The sequence below is a fragment of the Mobula hypostoma genome, chromosome 2 (genome assembly GCF_963921235.1).
Source record: "Mobula hypostoma chromosome 2, sMobHyp1.1, whole genome shotgun sequence".
In the NCBI taxonomy this organism is placed as follows: Eukaryota; Metazoa; Chordata; class Chondrichthyes; order Myliobatiformes; family Myliobatidae; genus Mobula; species Mobula hypostoma.
The window spans coordinates 95,640,630-95,653,912 of NC_086098.1; the positions used below are offsets into that span (position 1 = coordinate 95,640,630).

Genomic DNA, 13,283 nt, shown 5'->3' on the forward strand with positions numbered 1-13,283 from the left:
TGTTTATGTTCTGCAGGAATTATTTTCTGAGACAAAACCAATGGTGAGGAACCTCCGCTTGCTGCCTGGTCTTATGGGCACATACAGCGCTAGGGGAGGAAGACAGTGATGGCATTCCCACCAGTTCCCATTACAACTGCTGACACCTGCAGCATAAACCCAGAAGAAGGGACATTAGGGCCATAGTAGAGGACAGCACCACTCGCTGAGACTATAACAAGGCAATGGCATCAATATCCACATTGTCATTTATGTCCTAGTGCTCCTCACTTCTGAAGTCTTGTTCAGAGAAACAAGTTGGAGCTTTAAAACTTTTTTGTTTCTGGAGTCAAACCTCTTTATTGTGAAGTGGGGTTTAAATGAAGTAGATCTCAAAGAAGTTAGATCCTAATGTGTCTTCTGAGGGAAAATCCCACTGCAAGTTCCATGACCTTCAACCAAAACTAACAAGGAAATTTAAATATCAGTACGAATGCTCTGCTCATGGTGCTGTGAATACTTATGTTAGAAAGTGCCCACATTTTACCTGAGGGAATTTGCTCAATTTTCGGGGGGCGGGGGGAGGTGGTGAGGGGTGTAATGGGTAAATGGATATGGACATCTAGCATGCAACTACCCTTATCCGGTCATGACCTAGTCCCATCATTCTCCTGCCTTATGGATTCTCCGGTGCCAGTGGCCTTACTCAGATCTTATGCTACTGCTCATCAATCCTTCTCTCTCAGGTTCCTGTCCTTGTACTCCATCTTTTCACCACCATAGTCTCGCATTTCATGCCTGTGCCTAGCAATGGTGGGAGCAAAAATGTCAGTGTGCACACCATCCACCAGGTAGCAGTGATGATGGGTAATCTTACCAATGCACCATAAAGCGATACAGCACGGAAACAGGCCCTTCAGCCCATCCAGTCCATGCTGACTGTGTTCCATGAGCCTGCTTACTTTACCAGTGTACCTGCTTCAACCAGCACCTTTGGCTACTCACTCCATTCACCAGCCACCCTCTGGGTGAAAAATCTGTCCCTCGTGTCCCCTTTTAATTTTTTCCCCTAATCATTCTTAGGCCAAAGTTTGAGTGGTGCCTTAAATGAGGGAGCAGTTAAAAGATTCTATTTATGCGGTGAAGCTGAATATGGCTAGTTTCTTAACAGTCTGATTGAGCTGTCTGTTGAGATCTAGGCGACATGTTGGACTTCTACTGAATGAATCTGTTGTTTGGCTCATGTAGAGTGTCACATTGTTGAGGATGTAATGGTGTCTGTCCTGGACAAGAAAAGGGATTCCTATCCCTTAAGTTATAGTGAGTGATCATCTTAATCACTTTTCTTGTGATCGCAAGACCCTGTTGGTCATTTGTGGTGTGGAATGTTGTAAGTCCAGTTCATTGGTTTATTAGCAAACAGCAGGGACAGATGGTGGAGGACCTGCATGGCCTCAAGCCGCGGTGTTGCCTGTTTACAGTCACCCAGGGGAGGCATCGAAGTCTGGTGCTCCGCTGGAGTGGCAGAGGCAGTGTGGCGTGGCATCTATGCTGGAGTTGGTGCTTCCACCCCCCCCGCCCCCCCGCCCGAGTTCACTTGGCAGAAGACAGATAGTATTACGTTCGACAGCAGACTGCTGCAGCATTCTTGGACTCGGGGACTTGGACTATTTTTTTGTGTGACTGTATTTTATTGATATCTTACATGTGCCTTGTGCTGTTGGTACTAGGTTTTGCATCTTGGCCCCAGAGAAAAGTTTTGTTTGGCTGTATTCTTGTATGGTGGAATGACAACTTGAGCAGTAGAGGGTGTGACCATGTGCAGCAAGTCAGTGCCCAGAGTCCCAGCCATGGTAATAATTCCTTCACTCACAGGCATCCATTCTGCCAGTGCCACTGAAACCACCACTGCATACCACTGTTGCAGTTAGTGGTGGCAGTGCCTGCAGATTCCTTGACTGTGAGACAAACAAATATCAGTCAGGTCTATAAGACTGAACTCTTCACAACGACCTCCCTCACCTCACACTGGCTTTCTTGACATTTGCTGGAAAAAGGACTCATATGTGCTCCTTTCCATTTCCACCATTTCCTCCAAAGTGTAATTCAACAGGGGGCCAACTCTTCTACATTGTGCCATTCCCCAACAAGAGAATGAGTTCAGGAACTTCTGCCAGTACTTGCAACGGTCGTTTGCACCTCTGCCAGCTCTGAATTCCCATGTTCACTGGTACTAAACACTGAACACACCAATTCTTTGCAGCAGTGCTCAGCCAGTGGTTGGCATTATCAGCAGTATGTTCACAGTGGTCAATCAACAGCATGCATGAAGAGGGTGTAAATACCTTCACACAGTATGGTCATACACAGCAACATTGTGTGAAGGTAACTGCACATTGCAATGCTCTTACCTGTTAAGAGGTTTATCCAAACAACATTTACAATTCTGAGATGTTGAACAAGATTGACACTGAGTAACAGTCTTCTTAAGTGGAGATCTAGAGGTAGAGAACATTAGAGATCAGAGACTTGGGACTGAGATGAGTCAGGCTGTGAATGTCTGCAATTCTCTGGCCCCCCACGGCCTATCTTAGACCATAAGGCATAGGAGCAATATTAGGCAATTTGTCCATAGAGTGTACTTTGCCATTTCATCATGGCTGATTTATTATCCCTCGCCCTCATTTTCCTGCCTTTGCCCTGTAACGTTTGATCCCCTTACTGATCAAGACCCTATTAAACTCCACCTTAAATAAACCCAGTGACTTGGCCTGCACAGCCATCTGTTGCAATGAATTTCATAGATTCACCACCATCTGGCTAAAGAACTTTTTCCTCATCTCTATTCTAATGGACATCCCTCAATTCTGAGGCTGTGACTTCTGGTCCTAGATTCAACACTTAGGAAACAATCCGAAGGGGTCCTGGCAGAAATATTTAAAATGTCGCTGTCTACGGGTGCGGTGCTGGAGGATTGGAGAGTGACTCATGTTGTTCCGTTTAAAAAAGGATCGAAAAGTAATCCGGGAAATTATAGGCTGGTGAGTTTAACGTCGGTAGTAGGTAAGTTATTGGAGGGAGTACTAAGAGACAGAATCTACAAGCATTTGGATAGACAGGGACTTGTTAGGGAGAGTCAACATGGCTTTGTGCGTGGTAGGTCATGTTTGACCAATCTGTTGGAGTTTTTCGAGGAGGTTACCAGGAAAGTGGATGAAGGGAAGGCAGTGGATATTGTCTACATGGATTTCAGTAAGGCCTTTGACAAGGTCCCGCATGGGAGGTTAGTTAGAAAAATTCAGTTGCTAGGTATACATGGAGAGGTGGTAAATTGGATTAGACATTGGCTCGATGGAAGAAGCCAAAGAGTGGTAGTAGAGAATTGCTTCTCTGAGTGGAGGCCTGTGACTAGTGGTGTGCCACAGGGATCAGTGCTGGGCCCATTGTCATTTGTCATCTATATCAATGATCTGGATGATTATGTGGTAAATTGGATCAGCAAATTTGCTGATGATACAAAGATTGGAGGTGTAGTAGACAGTGAGGAAGGTTTTCAGAGCCTGCAGAGGGACTTGGACCAGCTGGAAAAATGGGCTGAAAAATGGCAGATGGAGTTTAATACAGACAAGTGTGAGGTATTGTACGTTGGAAGGACAAACCAAGGTAGAACATACAGGGTTAATGGTAAGGCACTGAGGAGTGCAGTGGAACAGAGGGATCTGGGAATACAGATACAAAATTCCCTAAAAGTGGCGTCACAAGTAGATAGGGTCATAAAGAGAGCTTTTGGTACATTGGCCTTTATTAACCAAAGTACTGAGTATAAGAGCTGGAATGTTATGATGAGGTTGTATAAGGCATTGGTGAGGCTGAATCTGGAGTATTGTGTTCAGTTTTGGTCACCAGATTACTGGAAGGATGTAAATAAGGTTGAAAGAGTGCAGAGAAGGTTTACAAGGATGTTGCCGGGACTTGAGAAACTCAGTTACAGAGAAAGGACTATAGGTTAGGACTTTATTCCCTGGAGCGTAGAAGAATGAGGGGAGATTTGATAGAGGTATATAAAGTTATGATGGGTACAGAATAGAGTGAATGCAAGCAGGCTTTTTCCACTGAGGCAAGGGGAGAAAAAAACCAGAGGACATGGGTTAAGGGTGAGGGGGGAAAAGTTTAAAGGGAACATTATGGGGGGCTTCTTCACACAGAGAGTGGTGGGAGTATGGAATGAGCTGCCAGATGAGGTGGTAAATGCAGGTTCTTTTTTAACATTTAAGAATAAATTGGACAGATACATGGATGGGAGGTGTATGGAGGGATATGGTCCGTGTGCAGGTCAGTGGGACTAGGCAGAAAATGGTTCGGCACAGCCAAGAAGGGCCAAAAGGCCTGTTTCTGTGCTGTAGTTTCTATGGTAATCTCTCCACATCCACTCTATCTAGGCCTTTCAATATTCAATAAATTTCAGTGAGATTTCCCCCTCCAGGCCCAGAGCCATTAAGCATGCCTCATACATTAACCCTTTCATTCCTTCTTCCAAAGTCCATGACTACACTTCCCTACACTATTTCATCTCTCGAAGTACTTCTGCACACTCCCTGCTTCCTCAGCACTGCATGTCCCTCCATCTATCTTCATTTTATCCACAAACTTGGCCACAAAGCCATCAATTCCAACATCCAGATCATTGACATATAATGTGAAGAGAAGAGGTCACAACACCAACCCCTGTAGAACACCACTAGTCACTGGGACTAGAAAAGGCCCCTTTTATTCCCACTCTTTGCCTTCTACTTGTCAGCCAATGTTCTATCTATGCTAGTATCTTTCCTCTAATATCATGGGCTCTAAGTGTGCTTAGCAACTTTGTGTGTGGCACCTTGTCAAAAGCCTTCTGATTGTCCAAGTAAACAACTTTGTGGTTATTGCAGTCTCTGATCAATGCAGGTCAGGCTTTAAGATAATCAAGAGAAACTGATACAGAGCAGGAAAGTGGACATTGTAAAATTTAGTCACTATCATATTAGGGGCAGGCTCGAGGGGCTGAAAAATTTACTTTTTGTTACTTTTCTTAAGATCTTACCAGAGACGAGACAAATGAAAATGAGTCCTGTAGAGCAGGAAGATTAAAGGGTTCATCAGCCAAGTGAAGCAAGAAGCAACTAAATTACCATTAAAATGGCAGGAAAAGAAATAGAGATCTGATGATCATTATAATTGTAGTCATAGATCATACCTTTCCTGTCTCTGTAGCTTTCCTGCTTTGTTTCACCATCAGCACAGCATAAGCAGGCCTTGGTACCTATATTAATGCATGCATGAGCAATATCTGCTATTGAGCCTGAAAGGCTGTGACCTTTTATGGTTTCCCACTTTGAGGCATAATCATTTACAAGACAGGACTTCCAAGTGACAGAGATTGAATATTATGTAGTATATCATTACTGAAGTGATGATGGATTGGACATTCTGCACACATTGTACATCGGGCTGTGTGGCTCATTTCTGTAAACAAATGCAGTGTTTGTTGAAATGGGCAGGGTTGGGTAGACAGCAAACTCTGCTGGTTTCCTTCTTGGTTGTCAGTATACTGTAACTCTAAGGTGGGATGCAATAGTGTGGGAAGAAACATACCTACACACCATTTACTTGATTTTTCAATTACATGTAAACACACATATTCCCCCCCACCCCCACTAAGCCTCCTAACCACCCCACTCTCTGTCCAACTGCTGATCCACCCCTATGGTCTACCACAGCAGCAGGTCACTAGCCTGAGCCTATGACCACCCACTTTCCTAAGCCCAAGCTCATTTATTGACCTTGGGCTTGACTCTTGGTCCAATTGAGCAATTGCAATTCCTACGGCTGCAAGGGCAGCTCATTCACACAGTAGATAGAGATCCTGGCACACAGGTCCAGTAATCCACCTTAAATCCCTACCTCCCATCCTGTCTGTGTGGAACATGGAACACAGAACATTATAGCACAGGACAGGGTCTTCAACTGGAAATTTTGTGCTGGGCTTTTAACAAACTCTAAGATCAACCTAGCCCTTTCCTCTTACATAGCCCTCCATTTTCCTATCATCCATCTGCCTATCTAAGAGCTTCTTAAACGCCCCTAATGTATCTGCCTCTACTACCACCACTAACTGGGAACTGTGTAAAGTACTTATCTCTGATATCCCCCTTATACTTTCCTCCATTCACCTTAAAACTATGCCACCTCGCAGTAGCTATTTCTGCCCTGTGGAAAAAAAAGTCTACGGCTATGCCTTTTATCATTTTGTATACTTCTATCAAGTCACCTCTCATTCTCTTTTATTCCAAGTTTACACATTCTGCCTGTGACCGGGTGGGTTTCCTGGGTGATCCAGATTCCTCCCACATTCCAGAGATGTGCAGTTTGGAAAGTTGATTGTCTGCTCTAAATTATCCCGAGTCTTGGTGTCTGTTGGGAGATTCACTGGGGAATTGACAGACATGTGAGTGCTAATGGTTTGAAAGAAAAAATTGGGGAATAAGATGTATCAGGTTGCTCTGGGATCCATCATAGACTTGATGGGCTGCATGGTCTTCTTTACTACCATAATTACCCCTGAATTGGTTATACCAAAACCTGACCGTACATCCACCAACTCTCATTTGTTTCACAACTAAGTCCCAGCTGCAAATGTCTTCTTTCTCTCCTGAAGTGGTGGAAAAGCCATTTAGCACATACTGTGTACGGGACTCAGCCAGAGTTATGGCACCTTGAGCCCCAAGCCTAGCAGAGACTTAAAGTACAGGGTAGATTAGCAAGCCTTACCAGAATCACTGGAATTGCAAGCAAAGTTGAGTTTATTGTTGTATTCACATGTGCGGTGAGGTACAGTTATCAGCAGCACCACAGACCTACAGAGTCGGACAATTCACACACTATACATAAAGTATATAAGAGAGTGAAGGAAAAGATTGACCATAACAAGACAAAAATGCAAACACCACAGTTGGAAACAAGTACATGTTATTGCAAGAAGTGATCTGTAGTGTTACATTGCTGGAATAGAGTTGTGCCGGCTAGTTCAAGAACTGATGGTTGTAGGATCTAGCTGTTGCCAAACTGAATAATATGGAATTTTGGACTTCTGTCCCCCTGCCTGACCATAGCAGTGAATTAGAGGATTTAGCTCAGATGATATGAATCCTTGAGGTAGATGTCCAAACCATGGTGCTGGAAGAAACTATTGAAGAAAACAGGTCCTTCCTCAGATCATTGTTGAAAACCAATCCAAACCTTCCCATGGAATATGGGCTAATACTGGCAGAGACACCATGGGCTGAAATGTTTCTCCCAGTACATACTCTAAGTGTTAGAATCCAGACCAAATATTGATTTGCAGAATGTTTCCTTTTTGGTTCCACTCCCCCCCCCACCCCCTGCCCAAATGAAGTCCCAAAATGTTTGTGGTTAAGAAGTATTTCTCTTCAGGAACCTTAGTATCATTCCCTGCCAAGGTTGTTCATTGTCCACATCAGAACCACAAGCTTCCCTTGTCCCTGGTAGCTGATCTGTGGTAAGTCACTCTTCTCCAGTGGAGATTTGTCCCTTCCCACTGTTACCACCTCTCCTGGCCCAACCATGGACAGAACAAACAGGCAATTCACTTCCTGTCACCAGTGGGAATGTTTGGCGTAATGGAAGATTAGCCTGTACCCCACGATTGACAGTTGCCGTCCAGTATTTAGGGATCAGATCTCTACAAGTCCTTCCTGATCTCCTGCATTATTTTGATACAAAGCCAGAAAATTTTCACAAGTAGGACCGCTGTAGAAATTCCAGCTGAGCTGGGCCAAAGCAAACCAGGAGAATGGGCTTTAGCACAAGTGATCAGAGCCCTAAGTGACTGTAGTGTCCTTGATATGAAGCAGAATCCTGAGAAATTCTAGATGAAAAATTTGAAAATAGGAGCTAGCCATTAGAGATCATTAGACTGTATATTATTGTCTGAAGTGCCAGACAAATTGAATTTGTTTGTTTTAAATTTGCCTGTAAATAAAGGACTAGGATACAATATCTTTTAACAATTGTTTTTTAATGGGAATACATCAGGAGACGGCTGCATTAGCCACATTAAATCAGAATTCATGATATAAATTCTCATATTAAGATTTACAAATGAAAGGTAACCTCAGAGGTGCACTTCTAAGTAATGTGTAAATGTCATGGCAAGAATCCAAAACGCAACACTGCAGCCTTTTGCAGAAGCTTAACAACATTAGGACAGCTCAGAGCATAGCAAAGGTCAGGTACTACTTCAGTATGCATTCTCTGCAGCCTGAGCTGATTATTATATGGATGGTGGAGAATGTAGATGGGGTTGATTTTTCCAGCACAATGTTTATTCATTTTCAGTACTTGATTGGAGTCAGCCCTCTTCCACTTTCACGGAGTACTTTTAGCTGTTCACTTTTCTGTTGTGCTCCTTCTGCTCATCCCCCCTTCTTAGTCTGGTTTCTTCCCACTTCCTTTCCGGTCACGATGAAGGGTCTTGGTCTGAAATGTTGACTGTTTATTCCTCTCCATAGATGCTGCATGACATTCTGAGGTCCCTCAGCACCTTTTGCTCAAGATTTCCAGCATCGGCTGAATCTCTTGAGGTTGAGTTTTGCTATTATTTCAGCAGGAATGCAAGTACTCAGCTACTTAGTTCTTTGTGGTACAGAGGAAACCATTCAGTCTGTGTCTGTTCCTGGGGGAGCAAACCATCACTCACATTCCCCTTCATACTTCCATGTAGCCCTTTAACTTACACTTCCTCACACAGATGCCTTCAATTCCCCTTTGATTACCTTGCCGTGAACCTGCTTTGGGTGTGATTTACCTAGAACCCACAGTTAACCAATTAGCACATCTTGTAGTTTTGGGAGGAAGCCCGAGCTCCTGGAGGAAACCGCCATGGTCACAGGTAGAATGTGCAGACCCCACACTGATAGCACCTGAGGTTCAGGATCGAGCTGGAGCTGTGAGACAGCACCACAAACTGTTCTGTCATCGAGCCACCCCATTTTGTGAGCGTCTGTGGGTGCTTTGCATTTGATATTTGCATTCTTCCTGAGGAGGTAAGCTGATTTGTCTAAGGGAAGGATCTGTCGGAATAAGAGCACATATCTTCTCTCTCAGGTGTACTGTCAGTAAGGTTTCCTCCGTTCCAATGTGCCTCAGCTTCCCCCTCAGAAGAACAAAGTCTAAAGCCCAGAATACATTTTTAATTCTCAAAGCAGGTCCAGCACTACCACATAGGGCTTCTTATTTCCTTTTGGTCTTTGTTTTGAAACTGTTAACATTATCCAAATGTGATTCAGAGAATACTGAATCCTAAGGAGTTAGCTTTGAGAAAAGGTATGAATAAATGAATTGCATTGTGCCTTTGCCAAGCTGTATTTAAATAAATTTATCTGAATGATTAAATCAGAAATCTACAGATGTTGAAAACTCCAGCTGCAGAACTTTTAATCACAACATCCTCTTAGTCCTGAACCTAGTTCAAACATGTATTTGCATCTCTGATGCTGTTAATTCACATCAGGGACCTCAACTAACAGCTGTGGAGAGCACTTTCCTTAACAAAGTTGTTCATGACGATTTAAGAAGGTTTTGATAGATTTAATCCATCTCTTTCCATTTCCTCAAGAGTTTGGACTCTTTTTAAATGGCTATTTTACTTATTGGAGGGTAGGAGGGTTGCTTGGATGAAATCATTTGGTATTGATGACAGTATTATTTCTTTTATTTTGGATATGTCAAACCAAAGATCATCTTGAACAGCATCATCGACCACCCCAGATCAAGAGCTTATGTAGAACTGGCCATACTAAAATGATGCCTAAGTATCCAAACACAGGTGATCTTGAGTTCTGTTTGGTTTGTGGACTTGGTGCTTTTTTTTTGTTTCCTGTTGTCTTGTTGTCTCGTTACTGTCAATAGGAACTTTCAGAAGGGGATTGGAATATTAGATGGAAAATTAGCAGAGATGTTGGAAAAGAACAGGGAAGGAGGATTAATGGTTATCCTCAATTAGCAGAAGCAGGCATAATGAACTGAAGAGGTATTTTCCTGTATATCATTCCATGATTTTCTCTGGTTTGGAACTCTCCTGTCTGCTATTTTAATTGAAAACAATAAACACAAAAATAGTGAGGTAACATTCATAGGTTGATTAAATGTCCTTTCAGAAATCTGATGGAGGGGAAGAAGCTGTTCCTAAAATGTTGAGTGTGTGTTTCACCTCTTCCCTGATGGTAGCAATGAGAAGAGGGCATGTCCTGGCTGATGGGGGTTCCTTAATAATGGCTGTCGACTCTTTGAGGCATCGCCTTTTGAAGAAGTCCTTGATGCTAATGCCCATGATGGAGTTGGCTGAGTTCGCAACCCTGTGCAGCTTTTTCCAATCCTGTGTACTCACTCCTCCTTACTATCTGGTATGGAAGGGATTTAGCACTGTCTTGATGGAAGGCATGGAAAGGGATTTAGCACAGGCTATTATTATTTGGAAGTTTGTAAGTGTAGTATTTTTGTCAATTTAGTACAATAAATTGCAGCATTTAAAATACCAAAAATTCATCAGTTAAATGTGTCAAGAAACTAAAAATATTTATGTATTTATTTTGTTAGAACCACAGTTAACAGGGTAACACAGGTCTGATGTGGCAGGAAGTGCAAGGGAAAGCTGGTTGCCAAATAGCCTTGAGATGAATACTATTCTCAATCTTTCTCGAGCTTATAGTTGGACTGTCGGCAATTTAATTCATTCTAGAGAAGATTGAAGCTCTACTTCAGTAAATGTTATAGGAATTTTATAATAAACCAAAGCAATCCTATTTTGAGAGTAAGGAAAAAATTGTGTTTATGTAAAACTTTGTTTATTTCATGGAGTTAACATTATATTTGAAATGTGGATTTTGGAAAATTGTAGTAAAGACTGATATTTAAATTCAAGACATTCTGCAGATGCTGGAAATCTTGAGCAATACACATAAATACTGGAGCCATTCAGCAAGTCAGGCAGTATCTATGGAGTGGAATAAACAGTTGATGAAAGGTCTTGGCCTGAAATGTTAAATATTTATACCCCTCCATAGATGCTGCCTGACTTGCTGAGATCTCCAGCAATTTGTGCATGTTGCTGATATTTAGATTGTTTACTTGTGCTAAATGTCTTAAAAGTGCAAAATCAGCTTGGGGTTAGTGCGCGAAGGCTTGCTGTTCCTGAAAGGAAATATACTTCATTCTGTGCTGTTGACGTGGACCATTCAGTGCAAGTGCGCAGTTTTGCTGTGCAGTTAAAAAAAGCCTCACCTAGACTGTGAGGATCAAGACATTTGTCCCAAAAGATAAAATTACAAAGCCATGTCTTGAAATTAATCCCTGCCAAGTAGCACTAATTTCATTACTTCTCGCATCTGCATGTGGTCTGCCTCTGAAATTCAGTTCCATTGAATGTAAGGTAATAAATTTTAGAGGCAGTGTAGGATATAATACAGTGGATTGGGTTTGGGGTAACTACGAGGGATGAATTTCTAAAGATGAAATTGTTATCTATGTCTCTAATGGGCCACCATTGCATAGTGTATTTGGAAAGAAATTGATTTCAATCTGAAATAGAAATTGAATTATATTATTAGTGATAAAAATGTGCAGTATATATATCAATCTGTATATATCTCATTTTTGAGGTGAAGGTCATAATATCAATTTAGAAGTGATGAGGTTTATTTAAGTAATCTGTGGTGGTTTTGGCATATGTTGGATCTGCAGCAGTGGGGTTAATTAACACTGAAAGATTCTGTGGGAAAATAGAAATAAATTAGTGATTTGCTTTGGAACAATGTACGCACAGTGAAGTTCAAGGTATACAGAAAGTAAAAGTACCCTGGAGTATAACTGGTTTTGCTGGAAGCGTAATGTATCTTCCATTTTTCAATCCATGTGGGTGTTTACATGGATTTTTCATATTTTTAATCTTGCACTCGTACTTTTTCAAATTATGTAATTTTTAAATGTTTTTTTTATATACACTATTCCTTCCAGCTCAGCTGCACAAGCAGGAAGGAGCCAAGAGTTGAGTGTATGAGTAGCAGGGGACTTGATAGTGAACTGAAGAGAGAGGTGCTTTGCTGCAATAGGTGTAAATCCAGTATGAGGTGTTGCCTCTCTGTTGTCAGGGTGAACAAAGTCACAGAAAAGGTGCAGGGGATTCCAAAGCAGGAGAGTATATAGTCAGAGTTCGTGGCCCATACTAGAACAAATGTTTTGAATCAAAAGAAGGATGAAATCTTACAAAAGATCAGAGCATTGCACAGTGCATTGAATTGTATTATCCTACTCTTATGAGACCTCTTGAATGATAGGATGGGCTTTTGGCCTCACAAGCTACCTCATTATGACCTTGCACTTTACTGTTACCTGCACTTTTGGTAGCTTTTATGCTTTATTTTGCATTGTTACTGTTTCACCTTATTCTAGCTCATTGGACTATGTCATGATGGATCTGTAATGTGCCTATAAACAGCAGGCAAGACAAGTTTTGCATTGCATCTTGGTACAATAATAAACCAAAATGCTTAAACCAGATGGCAGATGAAAGAGCAGGACCTCTAAGGTTGTAATCTCTGGATTACTTGCAAAGTAATGTGTCCCATTATTCTCCCATTCCAAAGAGTGTAAGAATAGGAGGATAGTGAATATAGAAATATAGGTCAGATAAATGGGTGACTTTATGGTTTGTTTGTTTTTTTTTGAGCGTGTTGTACCAGACATTCAGCCATTCTTGTCTGGCACGTGGTGTCAGGATTAACCGGGTCACGTTATGAACGTTCCTGACTCGGCCCTTGTATTTTTTACGAGGCCGTGTGGCTAGCTCGACACTCAACCCGCCACGGGTGGAAAGCATGCTCAGGGGTGGCTCAATTTGAACTCGGGAACCTTCGCTCCAGAGTTTGGCACCGATTTCACTGTGCCACCAGCAGGCCTGACTTTATGGTATAGAATGGTGAACTCTAGATTTTAGGTTGTGGGGCCATTTTTGGTGAAGGTGGAACTATATATTAAACAGGTTGCACTTGAACTGATAAAGGTCCAACAGTTCTACTAGCGGGTTTACCAGTATTGCTGAGGAAGACCTAAAGTAATTTAGCAGTCGAACAGGACACAGATCAGGTGTAAAGTTGAGTGAAAGTTGCAGTCAAATGTAGAAGAAAAAAATCACAAATCAGCCAAGTAGACAGTGGACAAATGGGAGCCATTCGAAAACAAAATAATGAGAG

At 42.2% G+C, this 13,283-nt stretch overlaps 1 protein-coding gene across 12 annotated transcripts in view; it reads left to right on the forward strand.

Annotated features, from left to right (window-relative positions):
* Window positions 1–13,283, forward strand: part of adgrb3 (adhesion G protein-coupled receptor B3) — an 835,097-nt gene that overhangs the window by 766,326 nt on the left and 55,488 nt on the right. For 10 of the 12 annotated variants that reach the window (XM_063040268.1, XM_063040274.1, XM_063040272.1 and 7 more), the window contains one exon: window positions 9,773–9,862. The exons of the other annotated variants lie outside the window; for them this stretch is intronic. In XM_063040268.1, coding sequence (XP_062896338.1) covers window positions 9,773–9,862 — 90 coding nt within the window. The remainder of the gene's footprint in view (window positions 1–9,772; window positions 9,863–13,283) is intronic. 12 annotated transcript variants of the gene reach the window in all.